Here is a 15,994-nt window from a genome sequence, read left to right on the forward strand (position 1 = left end):
GCAGCTCTTGCAATTTATTACTGCCGTATTACTCAAAGGAGGGAGATTAGTTTGGAATTGTGCACTCTGACAGATGGCCACATGACAACATGATGTCTCATAACAAAATTAAAAGAAAATGATGTAAGCGTAGCTTGAAACTTGAACACAAAAAGCTACTGTAAAAAAAATCTCACAGGTTGCAAAGTCAAGACAAAAGTATTAATCTAACCCAGGTCTACATATTATATAGCAGACACGTTACATCTAAAATGGCCTAAACAGTATGATTATATACTGGGGTTTGCACATGACACTGCCTCTTTCATGCGTGATACAGAACTGCTCTTAGGACTCAGCCACGACAGGTCAATACATTTCTCATTTTGGAGGATCCTATATTTGCTGAAGTGGAGTAGAGCTAATTTATCTTGAGAAAAAGGACAGTATCTGAATTTTGGTATCTGACTTTAGAATCCAGAAAATACTACATATTGTATCTAGTAAAACATGAATTTACATTAAGGTCTCAAATTATTTGGAACATTCACTGTAATTTATTTTTGCTTTTTCGTGGTATTGAAAAGGGCAGGTCACAAACCAGAAACAAATATATACTAAACACAACGTGAAAGTGAATATGAGTGGCAATTATGTGTCTCAAACACACTGTACAAAACCAAGTTTATTAATGTTCATGAAACTCTCAGGCATGACAGAGATGAACATCATAGGAAACTTCCCAGCTCTACTTTCAGAACTGAGAAGGAATCGTCTGCAGTAAGTATGACACAGATCCAGCAAGGACAACATACATTCATGAATGAGTACCCTTCCATCCTAATAGGCTGAGGCAGAGCCTTGTGAAAAGAGGTATCAGCCTTTAATAAGGTGATTACTATAAGATAGATTCATAAAAGAGCAAAATTACACTTACATGGACACTCTTATTTCTGGTATTTTTTGAGTATGTGATTTTTGCAACCTCAATAATCTTTCTTTCATGTGAAGTCAAAGATTCTCTGAACTAGTAGTACTGCAGTACTAGAATAATCCACTGCAATATTAATTTAATAATAACATCCCTATTGGAATAAAATGCTGATCTCCAATAGGGTGGGACTTTACAGTGAGAGGTGCAATGCAGTCATTCAGAAATGAGCATTCCTACTTCAAATACTCTAACATTTGGAAAACAGCATAAAATGGGTGGTAAACAAGTGGGTTGCTGTGGGATTGTAATAACAAACAGGAAGCCTCCAATTATTTTCCAGTCTAGAGTTATAATCTTGAATCCTTTCCTGCTTGTTATCAGATGAAGTTTTGTATGACAGGAGAAGTGAGTCACAAGGGACTGGAAAAGTGGGGTATTATTCAATCTGAAGTTGGATTTTTTTTACGCAAGAATGAAGTTTATCTCCATGAAAAACTGTCTTCGTTGCACAAAACCCACCACACTCACAAGCCCAGGCTCATAGCTGGAAATAGTATCATCCAAACAATTAGCTTATCTAAAAATGAAAATAGGACCTATTCAAGAGACTGGCCAAACTGCTTCTTAGGAGGGAGAAGGAAGGTTGAGCTGCAAATGGTACTGATGATTCTACAACCATGAACACTTGAAATCATTACTAGGAACCACCCAAAGGAGTGTAACCCTGAAAGAAGAAACCTCGTGCTGCTTACTTACATCCTTTTAACAAAGGGTTTCTATTTTTGGCAAGAATGATCGGTTCTCACACTGCAGCCAAATTTCAGTCAGTGTAGCTGCACTCCCCCAAACCAGGCTTTTGCTGCTCTTTCAGGCAGATTCCTTTTCATTACAAGGTCCATCTTGTCCCAGTGTTACTGTATGCTGTTTATCTCATGCCGTTTCTTGCCATTTTTATTACTTTATCTTCATAGTAGCAGAAAAACTGAGAGGGAGTAATTCGTAAAGTACCTCAGAATTTAGTGTCGTATGATTTGAGTAATTATGGAATACAGTTAAGATGTCGTTTGTTCCTACCTGCATCGATGGCACATGGGTAATGGTATCTGAAGGAGCAGCCTTTGTTGTAGCAGCCTAAGGTGGCTCCCGGTTCCTGGCAATAGGAACATTTCTGAAAGGGAAACCAAAAAAACAGTAATGAAGATTGCAGTAATTTTTCTGAAAACCTGTATTTTCCTGGGAATTTTATCAACCACATTCCAACACTTTTTTTTTTTTTTTGACATATCATGTTAAACTGTCTTTCTACACCATACAAATAAAGGCCTTTCAAACAGGTAACAAAATAAGCTCTTTCAGGTCAACATTGTCCTAGGATGACTATGGTTCTTGTACTTGTATGATGCTTTGAACTTTTCAGATGCGCTAACCAGGCAAGAGATACAAATGGTCAGCCATTCAGAAAGAATTTGAAACACTTCTCAAATCTGTCTTAATGGCCTGTGTGTCAGCACCTGACAACGACATCACTATTAAAACAGGAGGAAGAAGAGTGGTTTTCAACCTACAGCAGCTTTAAAAGGAGAATTAGTTTGACAAATAATGATTTAGAAGACACCACCATAAAAGTAATTTGGTTACATCATTATCATTAGCAGTTGAAGAAGATCATGGCCAAGTTGAGTATTTTTTCACAGGTGATCAAAAAGGGTTTATTTGGAGCAGCAGGAGATGGCATCATGGGAAAACACCTCATCATCACAGAAATGGCTGAAAAAAGCACCTGCAGTGCAACAAGGATGCTCATACAATTATCGAAGTAGCTCAGACTCATCTGATGACCATATTCAATTTTCTTTAGTTAAATCCTATTAGCTCAACTAGCCAATGATGTATTTGACTACAATAGCAGACAATTATGAAAGCAGAAAGTCTCCCACTTGTTTACTTCATCCTGAATGACTTAAGAAATGACCTAAGGAAGTAATTCTAGAGCACATCTCATTCAGACAGCCATTTTATTTCTTGAATGTATACACTAAGTGATTTTTGTTAACTAATCTGATTCTGATGAAAGCTGATTTCTGACAGGTTGGCATTTTTCCTTTAAAAAAAGTTATAGCTATACCTGGTAGAATTCACCAAACACTAGGAGATGGCTACTATTTAAAAACTAGAAAGTGATTTAACTACTGGCAGAAAACGAAGAGAGAAACTACCATAATTTTTGAATCACCCTTAAAAAAAGACAGGAATTTTGTTTATTCTGCTAAATACAACCAACACCATAATAAGGCCTTGAATAACTGGTACGATTCACTTTGAATTCAGGCTGTGAGAAGTTGCCTTTGGTCCCTGCCTGCACACAGATGATGACATGATCTAAAATCACTGCTGCTACTGGAAAAGCCAGTGTCAAACTACAACACTCTACTGAGGCTACCAGCAAGCTCCACCTGTACTGCACATGAACAGCTGTGCTCAAGCCAGCAGTGCACCTGGCACTGGACACGAGCACAGCTTTCCCACCATATGGGGATGCTCGTTTGTCAGCACGGCCCATACCCTGGACCACAAGTCTTCAATCCCTGACCAGCACACATGCTGCAGTGGAGATCTGCAGAATAGATGTGGCCAAAGCTAACAGCCACAGCAAAGTTCCTCATTCTTCAGAGTAAACAGAGGGATGATTACATTATTTCCAAATCTTCTGAGAATATCCGATAGTTATTGCTCTTCCTATTATTCTGTGCTATGCAGAGATGACTATAGTTTGTATATAAATGCCTGAAAGATGAAAGCAAAACCAGCTCCAGCCATAAACCAGGGGACCCTCTTCAAATCAAAGCAGATGCAACTAACAGAAAAGCTTGTGAGATGTCAGTTTGCGTGACATCTACAATTGCAGTTTTGAGTAACACCTCCTCTTTATGGGCGTGCCAAAGCATCCTGAGACTGTGATGTGCATTCAGTGCTTCCTACACCTACTAAATCATGTCTATCGTCTAAGCACGACAAACTACTGCAGTATTTATGATGCAAGGAAAGTGTCCCTGAGGCCTAGAAAGAGACACACAAGCAGCTTATTATTGCCTGTCAGAACATGAATGCAAGCTTCCAAAGATAAAAAAAAAAGGCTAAACCAATGTTGAAGTGCGCACCAAAATATATGGACCACTAGCCAAACTGCAATGTAATTTGCTCTCCCCATCGGAGTAAAACCAAACTTCATCCACAGAAAATGTCTTTTCCTGGCTCTGAAGTCAACTCTAGAAGGGTATTATGTACTGGCAATAGTCCCAGATTCACCTATGCCAAGTACGCACAAAGTGCAGCTCGAGGAGTTCTGAAACAGAGCTCTGTACCTGTGCACTTTATTCACACTTTTAAATGTGGCTGACTGGGATTAATTATTCTAACAGGACAGAACCCAACTTGACTATTCTTTTTGAATGCAGATATGAATTTCAAGTCTTGTTCCTCAAAGGCATTCTGCCATCCCCACTTTATCTCATCTTTTACGTACCATCACACTATTGCAACAGAAGGTCATTCTCTCCTGGAACACTGTGTCCTGTGCAGAGCAGTCAATAAGAGCCTAAGAACAACAGCAGCAGAGATTGAACTGCAGCTGTACAAAATATTTCTTAACACTAAAAAGGCATGTCTTAAAAGAGTATGCTGTGTGATACAACAGAAAACAAGACCTCTAGCAAAATTTTTGATACTTCTCCAAAAGTTCATTTTTTGAACTTATTCTTTGCTGCATCTAGCATGGTTCATGTTGCTATTCTGAAAATCACATTCTGAAACATGACAGGCATTTTGACAAATTTTCAGCTGAAAATTGATAAGGAATGCTTTAAAATCATTTGTGATTTTAGGAGTGATTAGACAGTAAAAGTGGGTAGTTAAGGTGCCAGCACATGTGCATCAAGCCTTCACTGCTCCTTCTTTTAGTCTGTCAGACCAACAAGACTTTACCAAGGTTACCTGTGCTACGCCCACAATAGCAATTCCCCATTGGATGACTATGCCACTGACGGCTCAAGCTAGAGATCATCTGCTGCTGCTGGCTCCCCTGCTGCTGAATAAGTCTCCATTCTGACAGATGCTTCTGCTTCTCACAAGCCACTGACAGGGTAATGGCCCCATCTCTCCTACCTCGTGGGACCCCCAACCATCTGCTTCTTTCAAGGGAAGCTGAGGGAACCACAAACACATTAACCACTTTTTTTTTTTCAAACTCTTCCTTCTTGACACACCTTAGTGACTGAACAAAGCAGATGCCCTACAAAGCTGCATGGTTCTAAAACAGCTTACAAGTCTATCACCTTATCTTTGAAAGACCATCATGTAGTGCCACATGGTTTCCAAATACACCCAGGAAGGTGTTCCCATGAAGACATACACACACACACAAAAAAAAAAAAGAGCCCCATTCCTGCTGGTACTTTCTGTGGCTTTGGTTAGAACCCTCATCTCACGTATTTATGCTTCAAAACAAAAAATACATACACCACAACTAGGAAACTTCTAACACCAAAATAAAATCACAGAACTTCTTAGAAGGAAATGTGTGAATTCAGCATAATGATGACTAATCTTGGTCTGCAAGCAAATTTTCGCCCAAACTCCACCATCCTGCAGCCATTCGCCAGCAGATGGTAGCAGCCTGCTTGTCACTTGTAAAGGAATTATAGCATTCATAGCCAGGGAAACAGCATTCCAGCTCTCCTGGGAAGAGAAATTCCTTTTGCTCAGTAAGCAGCCTGCTTAACCTCCCCTGCTTGAAAGAGCTGAAGGCTGGTACTTGGAGTTTCTTCCCAATGGGACAGGCCGATGGAGAGTAATCATTGCCAGGCATCTAATGAACTCCTGGCTTAAATTAAAAAAACAAACAAAACAAAAAAAACAACCCGGAGAGACCACACAGCAAAGACTGATTCATAGGTGCTATCTCCACAATTCATCTCTGGCCACAAGGCACATATATCTCACTTAGAATAGGCTGGAGAGACTGAAAAGTGCCATTTGGAAGAGACACTCCATCCCATGAAATAAATTATCAACAGTACTAAAGCCAGATACATTGTCTGTACCTTTCCACGCTATTAGCAGCCCATTTCTTCCTTGCTACAGCTCATCATTCTGTGTCTACCAAAATGAACTAATAGCCAGCCTCAAAGTGTGAACAGTTGGAGGACAACTACCACAGCAGCAGCAGAACAGCTCTGACTCATTTAAAATGCTACGGCACCTACCAGCTATATTTCTTTTGCTTTATGCTTGGCTTTTTTCCCCCCTTGTAATCTGTATTCTTTCACTCTTCTGAGACCACACTGCTGTATGTAATAAATAAGAGTATGTTTCTGGGTACCTTTTTTTGCTTCCTTCAGATTTGTACCCAACTCCACCTAAGTGTTGTAACATAAAGATGTCCTGAGCTACCCATCTTCCTCCTCCCGAACAAGCACAAAGCTCTCAGCCGTGTGAAAGCCAGTGCAGCACTCACCTGCTCACTTTGGCTCTGCCCTAGACAGTACATTCCTTAGTACTGGAATCCAACAGTGGACACGGTTTCACTGCTGGGAGGATCAAAGTCGCTGACTAGCCCTTCCAAAATATTCTGGGCAGGAGCAGGAACATTTGCTTAGAAGCAGAAATTAATTGCTTCTAACACTAACGTAAGGTTTTCAGATGACTCCTCCGCTATCTTCCTTGCTGAATAATTACTAAACCAGTTTACACAAGAACATTCACAACAGACACAACAGGATCATATTTTCTGCTGTCTGTAATACAGACCTCTTGACTTCCTCTCTTCCAATGACCAGATTTTCCTCTGGTCTGTTTTCTTTCTTTTTCCTTTGTTTTCTAGGCATCTCTTTGTTCTGTCCCTTCTCACATACCAGTGTCAAGAAGGCATAAAAGGAGTAAAATGGAAAGCAACAACTGAAGGTTACTAACAAAGCAAAGCAAGCAAAAATGAAATATACGTGGCATTAATTATACAGGTACAAGTCTTTGCTTTACATGTTACATGCATTTCTCACACTTTCTCCTTCTCCTGTTTAAATTATAAGTTTTTAGGAAAATAACTGCTTCTGTATAATTGCACTGCACAAATGCAGATATAAGATAATGAGGACTTCAGAGTCAGCTGCAATATTAGGAAGGAGGGCCTTCTGACTATTTCTGATTAAACAGTTGGCAGGCTCAGCAGAGGCTCAGATTTAATATCCAGGCAAAAGGGCAACAGAAACAGCAGGCAGCTACATTCTCTTTCCTGGAAAGTGGGATGCAGAGAGACAACCTAATCCAAAAAACTACAAGAAAAAAATAAAAATGAATAAGCGCATATGTGTGTGTGCATATACATATTTATACTGCTTACTACAGGAGGAAGAAATATGTGATTTTGGAAGACTTCTGAAAAAAGGGACCAAGATGAAAAAAAGCAAGGTGGGAAGACATTTTTAGGAAACAGGAGAGGAAGAGTTCTTCCACTCTGATGTGCAGATACTGGTTAATGAAAAAAATTGTTTATGTGATTTGGGCTAGGGTTAACAACCAGTACTGAAGGACACAGAACTATTAATTTAATTTCCTGACAAACAATTTTAAGTTATCAAAAAAGCCAGGCACAGAATATCAGTAAAATGAACTCCACAATTAAAAATCTTTAAACTTGCATTATAAAAAGGCATCTCTTGACAATGATGGTATAGTCCCGTAGCAAGCAAATCAAATAAATAATAAAGGATAATAGTCCAGAAGTAAAACTGGACAGTTGTCTTCAAGTCAAGAAACTAAGGGCAAATTTAGATTTCAAGATTTTAGCAAACAGACAAATCAATGATCTGGAAGATGCTATACTAATAAAACTGCATTAGGAAACATAATAAAAAGAACTGCAGTGCTGCACAGGCTACTGAAGCACAAAGGGAAGCTGCAGCTCAAAATGGAGGGCATAGAAAAAAAACAAAAAACCCACAAGAAATCCAAGAGCTGGAAAATGTCTTAAAAATGGAAAATCCTATTCAATACATACGAAACTGATTATGCTAGAACAGAAGCACTTGAAATTAAGAGCAGAGCATTTTATTACTCTCAACTAGAAGGAAAAATAGAAAGCAACAAGAACAGAAATAAATATTTAGTTTTAACAAAGAATGGTTTGCCAGCAATAATTTTAAGGTCCTGTGCAGACAATTAAGCTATTCAACTGTACTTACAGAGACTCTCAAAAAGGGGGGTGAACAATAAGATGTGAAAACTTGTGAAGTTTGTAAAATTATCCAGGGTAGTCAGATCTCAAAATGGTAGTAAAAAGCTGCAAAACCATCTCACAACCGTGGATAGCTGTATGATAAATGTAGATTAAAATAACTATTGTTAAGTGTAAAGTGATGTATGTGGTGAAAATATTTTCACCTATGCACATACGTGATCACAGATTCTAAATTAGCTTTTACTACTCATAGGAAGGTAGTAGTAGTCATCCTAGACAGTAACATGGAGTTCCCACAAGCACAAAAAAGGACAGCAAAAACATAAGCAGTTATTGAGGAAAGAAATCCATAATGAAACTCCAAATGTTCATGATGTCTGTCTGTTCCTCTTCTAGGAGCCTGACATCCTAATATTGTGTGTGGTTCTGATGACCCTCTTAAGAAAGGAGTACAACTGATCAGAAAAATGGACAGACCACAGAGATAACTAGGAATGTAAAGAACTTGTATGTAAGAAAAAATCAAAGTATTTTGGAAAAAAGGGAACTGAAGGGGGATTTAAATCTACAAAATCCAATAGGATGCACATAACTGAATGATTCTTAGCCATTTCCAAGAAGGAAGAGCAGGCCTGAATGTAACATAAACCTGCTTTTTTTCACTCAAGTAATTAAAAGTCATTGCCAAAGAATGCTGCACTGGCTAAAAGATAAGCAAGTTCAAAAACAGATTAGACAAGTTCATCAAGGACAGGTATGCCTCTGCCTGGTAAACACAGGGATACCAAAGCTACAACTCTAAAGCTGTGGTTGCTGAAAGGACGTAGAAAATACGCAACTGTCACTCTGCACATGTCTAGTTTACTACAGATCTCTGAATATGTGGAGTGAAGCGGTAAATACACGACCATTGCTGGAGACAGGACATTACAACAAAAGGTACTTTTGTGCCTGTCTGAAAACGCAGTTCAGGTGAAGACCAAGAGATGTGATTGTGAAATTCCCCCATGAATGACAACCCCCCCCCCCCCATGATTATCAAAAAGAATGCAGGCACCAAATAAATACCATTTGGTTACCGGTTTTTAAGACTCTTCAGTTTTACCTCCCTAACAGGAAGGTTGAGCTAAACTGCAACAGTATATAAAAGACTGAAATTCAACCTAAGTGATAAATTCATGTTCACTACTCTTTACAAGCCTGTTTTGTTCATTTGGTGGAGTGATCAAAGGCTTAAATGTGCATGAATACATGAGACTGCTGAAGAGCCAAATAAGATTTGAAGGGGGATGAACCCTTCCTGCCTCTTCCACACAAAGGAAGGAGAAAAAAACCCAAATGAAATAAAGACCCAGTGTAACTGAACCAGAACAGAGGTTAGGTCCTTCAAGAGTCAACCAGTGGGTAACTAAAACATATTCAGCAAAATTAGCAAAACCAGTAATTTTAAATGATGCGGCAAAAGCATGTTTAATTTCAGTTAAACGGTCTAAGTATATCCCTACATAGCCATTTCATATTTTAAAAGGAATATTAAAATAATACATAGACTACCCAAGACCAAGAAGGCAAGAAATTCATAAATCTTGTTTCCTTGACGCGAAGAGCCACCCTGAACAAAACATTTCAGAAAACCACTTTTAAGTATAAGGATTTGAATTTGTCAAAGTATGCAAGTCTAGCAGAAAAAATTATACAGTTTATGTTATCTTGACTATTCATTTGGGGAATTAAACACACAACAATAAATGCAATGTAGTTACAAAAAGGTCTGAAAGACAGAAAGGCAGACTTAAAAGTGGAAAAAGAAATTAAAATCTTCAAGCAGCGAGAAGGACACACGGTTGTGGGAACAGCACAGTCAGCAAGAGAGCATTTACTCCAGTTGGACTTTCTACCAGTACTAGATTATTTCCCAGCCATCTTGGATACTGATTATAGGAAATATCTCAATATAACATGAATATATATTTAGTGCAAGACCTACCAAGTACAGTATAAACCAACAGCATGTAGTTACCTTAAAAGAAAGCAACATCTCCATCATAATCGAAGCGATTTTGGATAAATTAATTACCAGAAAAGCAATAGCTTTGAGTATCAATGTCTAGAGTGATATAAAAAAGGAAAAAACCTGACACAAACGAGAAAATGCAATAAACTCAAGGATTTCAAGAGGTGAACTGCATAACAGAATCGGCTTTTGTATAATTAAAGAAAAAAAGAGACGATGCTGAGTACTTACTAAAAGGCTCAAACCAACAAACAAGATTGGTTCATTAAAGACACAATCACTATGTTATTAGGAGCAGTGGATACAACAGAAACAAAATCTTTATAAAGGCTTAAAAATAAGAACATACTTTTTATAAAAGCACACTGTAAATGGAAAATATTTTGACAAGATATTACATACCTATGCAACCTGATAGGAAAAAGGATGCAGCACAAACCCACCCCGTCAATGACTCAAAGACTTGTAATACTGGACAGAAATACACTATTTGTCATTACTTGTAATATTCCATGCAAGTCTTCACCATAAACAGAGCCCCACTGTGTAATACACTTTGGTAGAAGAGAACAAAGCATTGGTGGACACAAAGGGATGAAACAGGAACAGTGAGACTGAGCATTGGGCAGAGTCCATCTCAGCAGCAAGCTAAGCATATCCAGTTATTCAGCACAAATCCCAGGCAAGAAGGGCTTTGAAGAAATGCATGAAGAGAAAGAGAGGTAAATGTGCAGGGTTTTCAAAGTGAAACACTTCATTTAGGAAATTATAAAATTGGCCAGGGTGTACTGATTGGAAGCAAATCTTAAGTTCTTGAAGCTGAAAGAAGAAAAAGCAGCAGGATAAAGGCAGATAAAATAACGACGAGTACCTTATGTTTGAAGTGTAAGAAAATAGTAGGGGGGCAGATGAATGTGAAAGAAGTAGGAATGTGAAAACAACCGTTTAGAACAACAAATGTTTGTGACAGTATTCCATCCAAATTACACTTTATTAAGAATACCAATTCTTAAACTGAGGTCTGAGAAACCACTCCTGCACAGTCAAAATACATCTCACTGCAAGGATAGGTGAAAAAAGTACAATGTTTATTGTACTGGAAAATAAAGAACTTGTCTCTAGAAAAAAAGGTAGCAAAGAAAACTACTACTCAATACACCATTAAAGAAAGAAGACGACAGCTCCCCCAGAAAGCCACAGCAGCAGTGGTTGGCAGCAGAGCTCCAATAAGGAGCAAAAAAGTGCACACCAGTGTTCCTGAGGTGGCTCTTGCTACCACTGAGGAAAAGCAGTGGAAGATGCATCCAAGAGAAGAGGTAAAGGTGCAATGATTGCAGAAAGAGAAATGCCAGCAAGTTAGCAGATGTCTCTTTAGTGTTAAACTGTCAAGTAACATATCGGTATTAAAAAAAAAAAATTACAATCTCATGAACCACAGCAATAAATCATCTATCACAGTTGAGGGAAAGTAGACAATTAGCACACATTGATGAAATGTCCTCAGATACACAGAAAGTGCTCTAGGTAAGATGATATTCAGCAGTCAAAAATTTGAATGGGTTTAGAGAGGAATATGTTATTTCATTATTCAATAATCATGAGGAATAAAAACCCCTACAAACCACAATAATGTACGCACTGCCTAAACTGTCCATTGTAATAGCTACTGCTTATGAACTACAAACTGAATTTATACATGCAATAAACATGTAGTGTCTGCAGACTTGTCACAGACACGACACAGGAAAACATGGTCTGAGCTAGCAGCAGTTTAGAAGAGGCAGAAAATATAAATAGCAGCAGTGCAAGCCCGGATGGCATTCCAGCTGGATATTATACAGCAGCTGAGTAGTGTCAGTAGTTTCTTTAAAGGACAGACATAATGTGGTTCTCTTGAGAGAAGAACTTCCTCCATCTAAAGATTAGATGGGGTTCTCCTGAGATCTGAAGGGAAAGGACTAATGAAGATCTTCTGGGCTCAGAATACTGCTGAATCATGGTAATGGCACTAATATTATTCATTTGCAAGCCACACCTTCAGTTTTATACAATCTAGATCAATCTATGCCATGAAACAAGGGCTGGGATGAGCCATAGATTACTAGAAATGAATCAATGGACAAGATCAAAGAGAAACTTCATTTTTTTTTTTCACCTGAGGTAGAAACCAAAGGATACAGGAATTTTTGTTTTGTTTTTCTGGTATTTTACATAAACACACCCTCTTCTTACCTATCCCTTCACCTTCTAGAGCCAAAAGCAGAAGAGTAAGTCAACATTAAAGCCTTCTTTGTTAAAACAGCTTCAGAATAGACAATTCTTGTTTTGGCATTACTCTTGTAGCTATTTGTCCAGGAAACTGAATTTATTGGTAATTATTCATAACTCCTGTTCCCCAGGAACTGCCTCTGAAAGATTCTGCTTAGAAGAGTAGTACCATGTGGCATCACTATAGAATCCTTATATCTCCCAGTGATAAACTGTAACACTTCAGAGGAAGAATAATTAAAGTACAGGGCTTAAGACTGCATAAAAAACCTTGTGAAAGAGTTTTACATATCTATAACATGAGTATTGGAATTTTCTAAACAACTTCCTAAAGTTAATATTAAAAAAAATAATGTTGGTTTTCTGGAAAGCATCAGTTATGAACTGCGTGAACTCTGAAATTTTAGTGATTACATTTAACTTGAAGAAGTTACTCCCAAGAAAAATCTTAACAATGAATTTACATATGAGACGAGTACACTGCTATTAGTATTTTCAGCATTTAAACTTTTTACAAGAAAAGAGAAAGTTAACAGCAAATGAACACATTACAAAACATTTTAATTATCTTTTTGGACCTGACTTTAAATGATACATGAACAAACTTTAAATTTATCTTCCTGCCATTACATCTTTGCAACTGAACCATGAAACCTTGTATCAGCTCCCTAATCTTCCAATTTAATTAAGAACAACTAAAACACATATTGTACTTTCAAAGCACCCTACAAATTTAATGGTCACAAAATAAGTGGTCCTAAAGCCTACTTCACAGAATAATTAGATTACTTGTCAAAGGCCATGCAGGCAATTTCTGACAGCACAGGCAGGAAGTCAGAAAAGTTCACAGCTCTCATACCTGAACTCAAGTACATGAACTTACTTTTCTCTCCCACTCTCACCCACCTTTTTTATTTTCCTTTTAAGCTTCACATCGAGCAGCAGTATCCTTCAGTGAAACTCCCCATTTCAGAGATTCATGCCAGGATGCTCTACTCCTACTTCCCCTCCCCTAGAAGTAAGTCTTTTATGAAGCTGGTCAGTTGCCTTTAATCATCAACAACTTTCTGAAACTTAGCAAGTGTGAGTTCTCAGTAAAAATAAAGGAGTTGGAGGCACAAGAAAACCCGTAATTAACAGCAGTCTAGTGCAAAGTAACAACAGAACCATGTTGTGAAATGAGTAGCCATGAGAAAACAAAATACAGCTGAGTCTCCTAGTTCTAAGCACAAATTAAAAGAAAACATGCAAGAAGCTAGAAATGGGGGGGGAAATCACTAGTAAATGAAGACGGCACAATTAGGTTTTAACATCAACTTTTACTATTTTCTCAAGCAGAAGGAAAGGTTATGACCCAGACAACAATCAGCTGGCTGAGGTAAGACCTGGCTGTACCTATGCTACAATCGGTTGTGCAGCCAGACCTCAGGAAGGCATATGCAATCTATTTTTGCCACCAGTAGCTCAGGTAGTGACAAACAGTGCAGCTGCAACACCCAGAGGCCTGGGAAGGCTTTTTGCCACTCAGCATTGTCTTGTGCCTTTGGCTGCAACTTTAGACCAGGTCCTAGACTGATATTTCTCCTCCTATGGCAAGTCTGAAGACAACTTAAGTAGATCTACACCATTAAACACTGAGCACTGTCAGAATTTCTCAGAAGAAACTGTACCTACTTGAGACCTTTTAACTGGAAGGAAATGTCTCTTTTAGCTACTCCAGCTGGCAAATTAGGTCAGGGGAGGGGAGGGAGCATCCAGTCCCTAGTGCTTCTGTATCATGGGATCATAATAAAGAAAAACTCCTATCTTTTCCTATGTCTAGACAATGAGATGGATGTACTTGACATTAATAAATATATACATTTGAGAACTACCTCAGACAAACTTCAAACTGTTCCTTTAAAAAAAATAAAATTACTACTTTGCTTAATTGGTAATATCATTTTGGAAGAACTTGCCATCTGAAGTCACGATCTTGACCAGGCCTCCCACTTCCAAATAATTTTAAGACCTGAGTTTCTTCTTGCTCAGCCTGTAGGCTATGCCAAGCATTTCTCTGTATCAGTATTGACACTGAAAGTCAAGAAGGGTAGTCCAGCCAAAAAACTAGCCTGATTAAAATGGGAATAGGGTGAGGGAGGGATTTGCTAGATCAGCTACCTAACTGGGTTCAGTCACAGAGCACTACTGCTGGCAGAAGGGGAGGTATGGACAAGAAGAATGGCTTCATACAAACCTAATTTAGCCTGGATGAAAATACCACCATATTTCACCTTCACAACAGATTCCTCAGTGAAGCAGAAATGGTATACAAGGGGCACTCTTCACTCTTTCATACCTCTAACAGCAAGGAAACATTGACCTTTTGCTACACTCCTACCTCCCTCTGCCCTCATCCATTTCACTTCCCCCAGCCCTTGCCCTGCACTCATCTTTCTCCTAATTTACCCCACTGTGGCACAAAGCAATCAAGGGCTGCTCTTAAAGTAAAAAAGTGAATTTCACCAATTCAGAGGGGAATTCTGAAAAAAGAGTTTTAGTTGTGGCAAGGAGATTGATAAGTCTATGAAAACCGACGTTACCATGAGAGCAACCCAGAACTTCCAAGGGCCTTTTCAGGATGATGATTATTTTTGTTAACTCCCTACACCAGTATCTGTGCCCAATGTGCAGGCTGTGCTCTTCTGGACAATTGCTCCATTTCCCGCTCCAATCCACCCTCCTGGCTTAATGCTGCAGTAGGAACAAGCTGATGAGATTGACAAACCTCAGAATTCTTATTCCCATATTCCAAACAGCTCTGCGCCCACATCTCCAGCTACAGACCTTCTCCTCAATGTGGCTCTAGCCCTTTATGCTCGCCCATAGCTTTAGCAATATAAGACTGCTGTTAAATGCTAATTGCTTACTAATGAAAACTAATCATCATGCAATTAAACTTTAATCACTAAGCAGCTGGCTGGGATCCAATCCATGACAATAAAGGCTCGTTAATAACTTTTGCAAAAGTGTTCTATCCATGAAGACTATCGTATACACAGAGTCCAGCTAGGCGTATGGAATTGGTTGAAAAATATTCCCTCTGCCAACAAACTAGCCAGAGCACAACAGGCTAAGAGCAGTATAGTACAAAACAGCTAAGAAGGATAGGTTTAAGATTCAGGGAACCCAAGCTACTTTTCTAGCTCCTTCCATAAGCTCAGGCACAATGTGCTGCACAGAAGGAACTTCTTTTCTCCAGTTTTGTCTCTGCAGAGTAACATTCTTTAAAGCAAAAACCTAGTTATAATTTTGCTGTAGTTCCTAAAATTATTATATGAATACTCATCATACTTCAGTTTTATTTTTACTCATCTTTCTAAATCCAGGGAAATCAATCTAACCTCTTTCAGAACATATTTCTCTAATTAAAAAATATATTGAGGTTATATAACTAGGTTTATAATGGACAGATGAAAATCTACTTTCAAAAAGAAGAAAGTTTAAAACCTGCTTTCTACAAAGCCACAAGGATGATAAGAGGGCAGGAGCACCTCTGCTATGAAGATGGAGAGCACTGGGGTTGTTC

At 38.6% G+C, this 15,994-nt stretch overlaps 1 protein-coding gene across 11 annotated transcripts in view; it reads right to left on the reverse strand.

Annotated features, from left to right (window-relative positions):
• TCF20 (transcription factor 20) overlaps positions 1 to 15,994 on the reverse strand; it is a 130,908-nt gene that overhangs the window by 13,671 nt on the left and 101,243 nt on the right. For all 11 annotated transcript variants that reach the window (XM_083858998.1, XM_083858994.1, XM_083858996.1 and 8 more), the window contains one exon: positions 1,988 to 2,081. In XM_083858998.1, the coding sequence (XP_083715124.1) occupies positions 1,988 to 2,081 (94 nt within the window). The remainder of the gene's footprint in view (positions 1 to 1,987; positions 2,082 to 15,994) is intronic.

The sequence above is a fragment of the Zosterops lateralis genome, assembly GCF_965231275.1.
Source record: "Zosterops lateralis genome assembly, chromosome: 4".
Taxonomy (NCBI): domain Eukaryota; kingdom Metazoa; phylum Chordata; class Aves; order Passeriformes; family Zosteropidae; genus Zosterops; species Zosterops lateralis.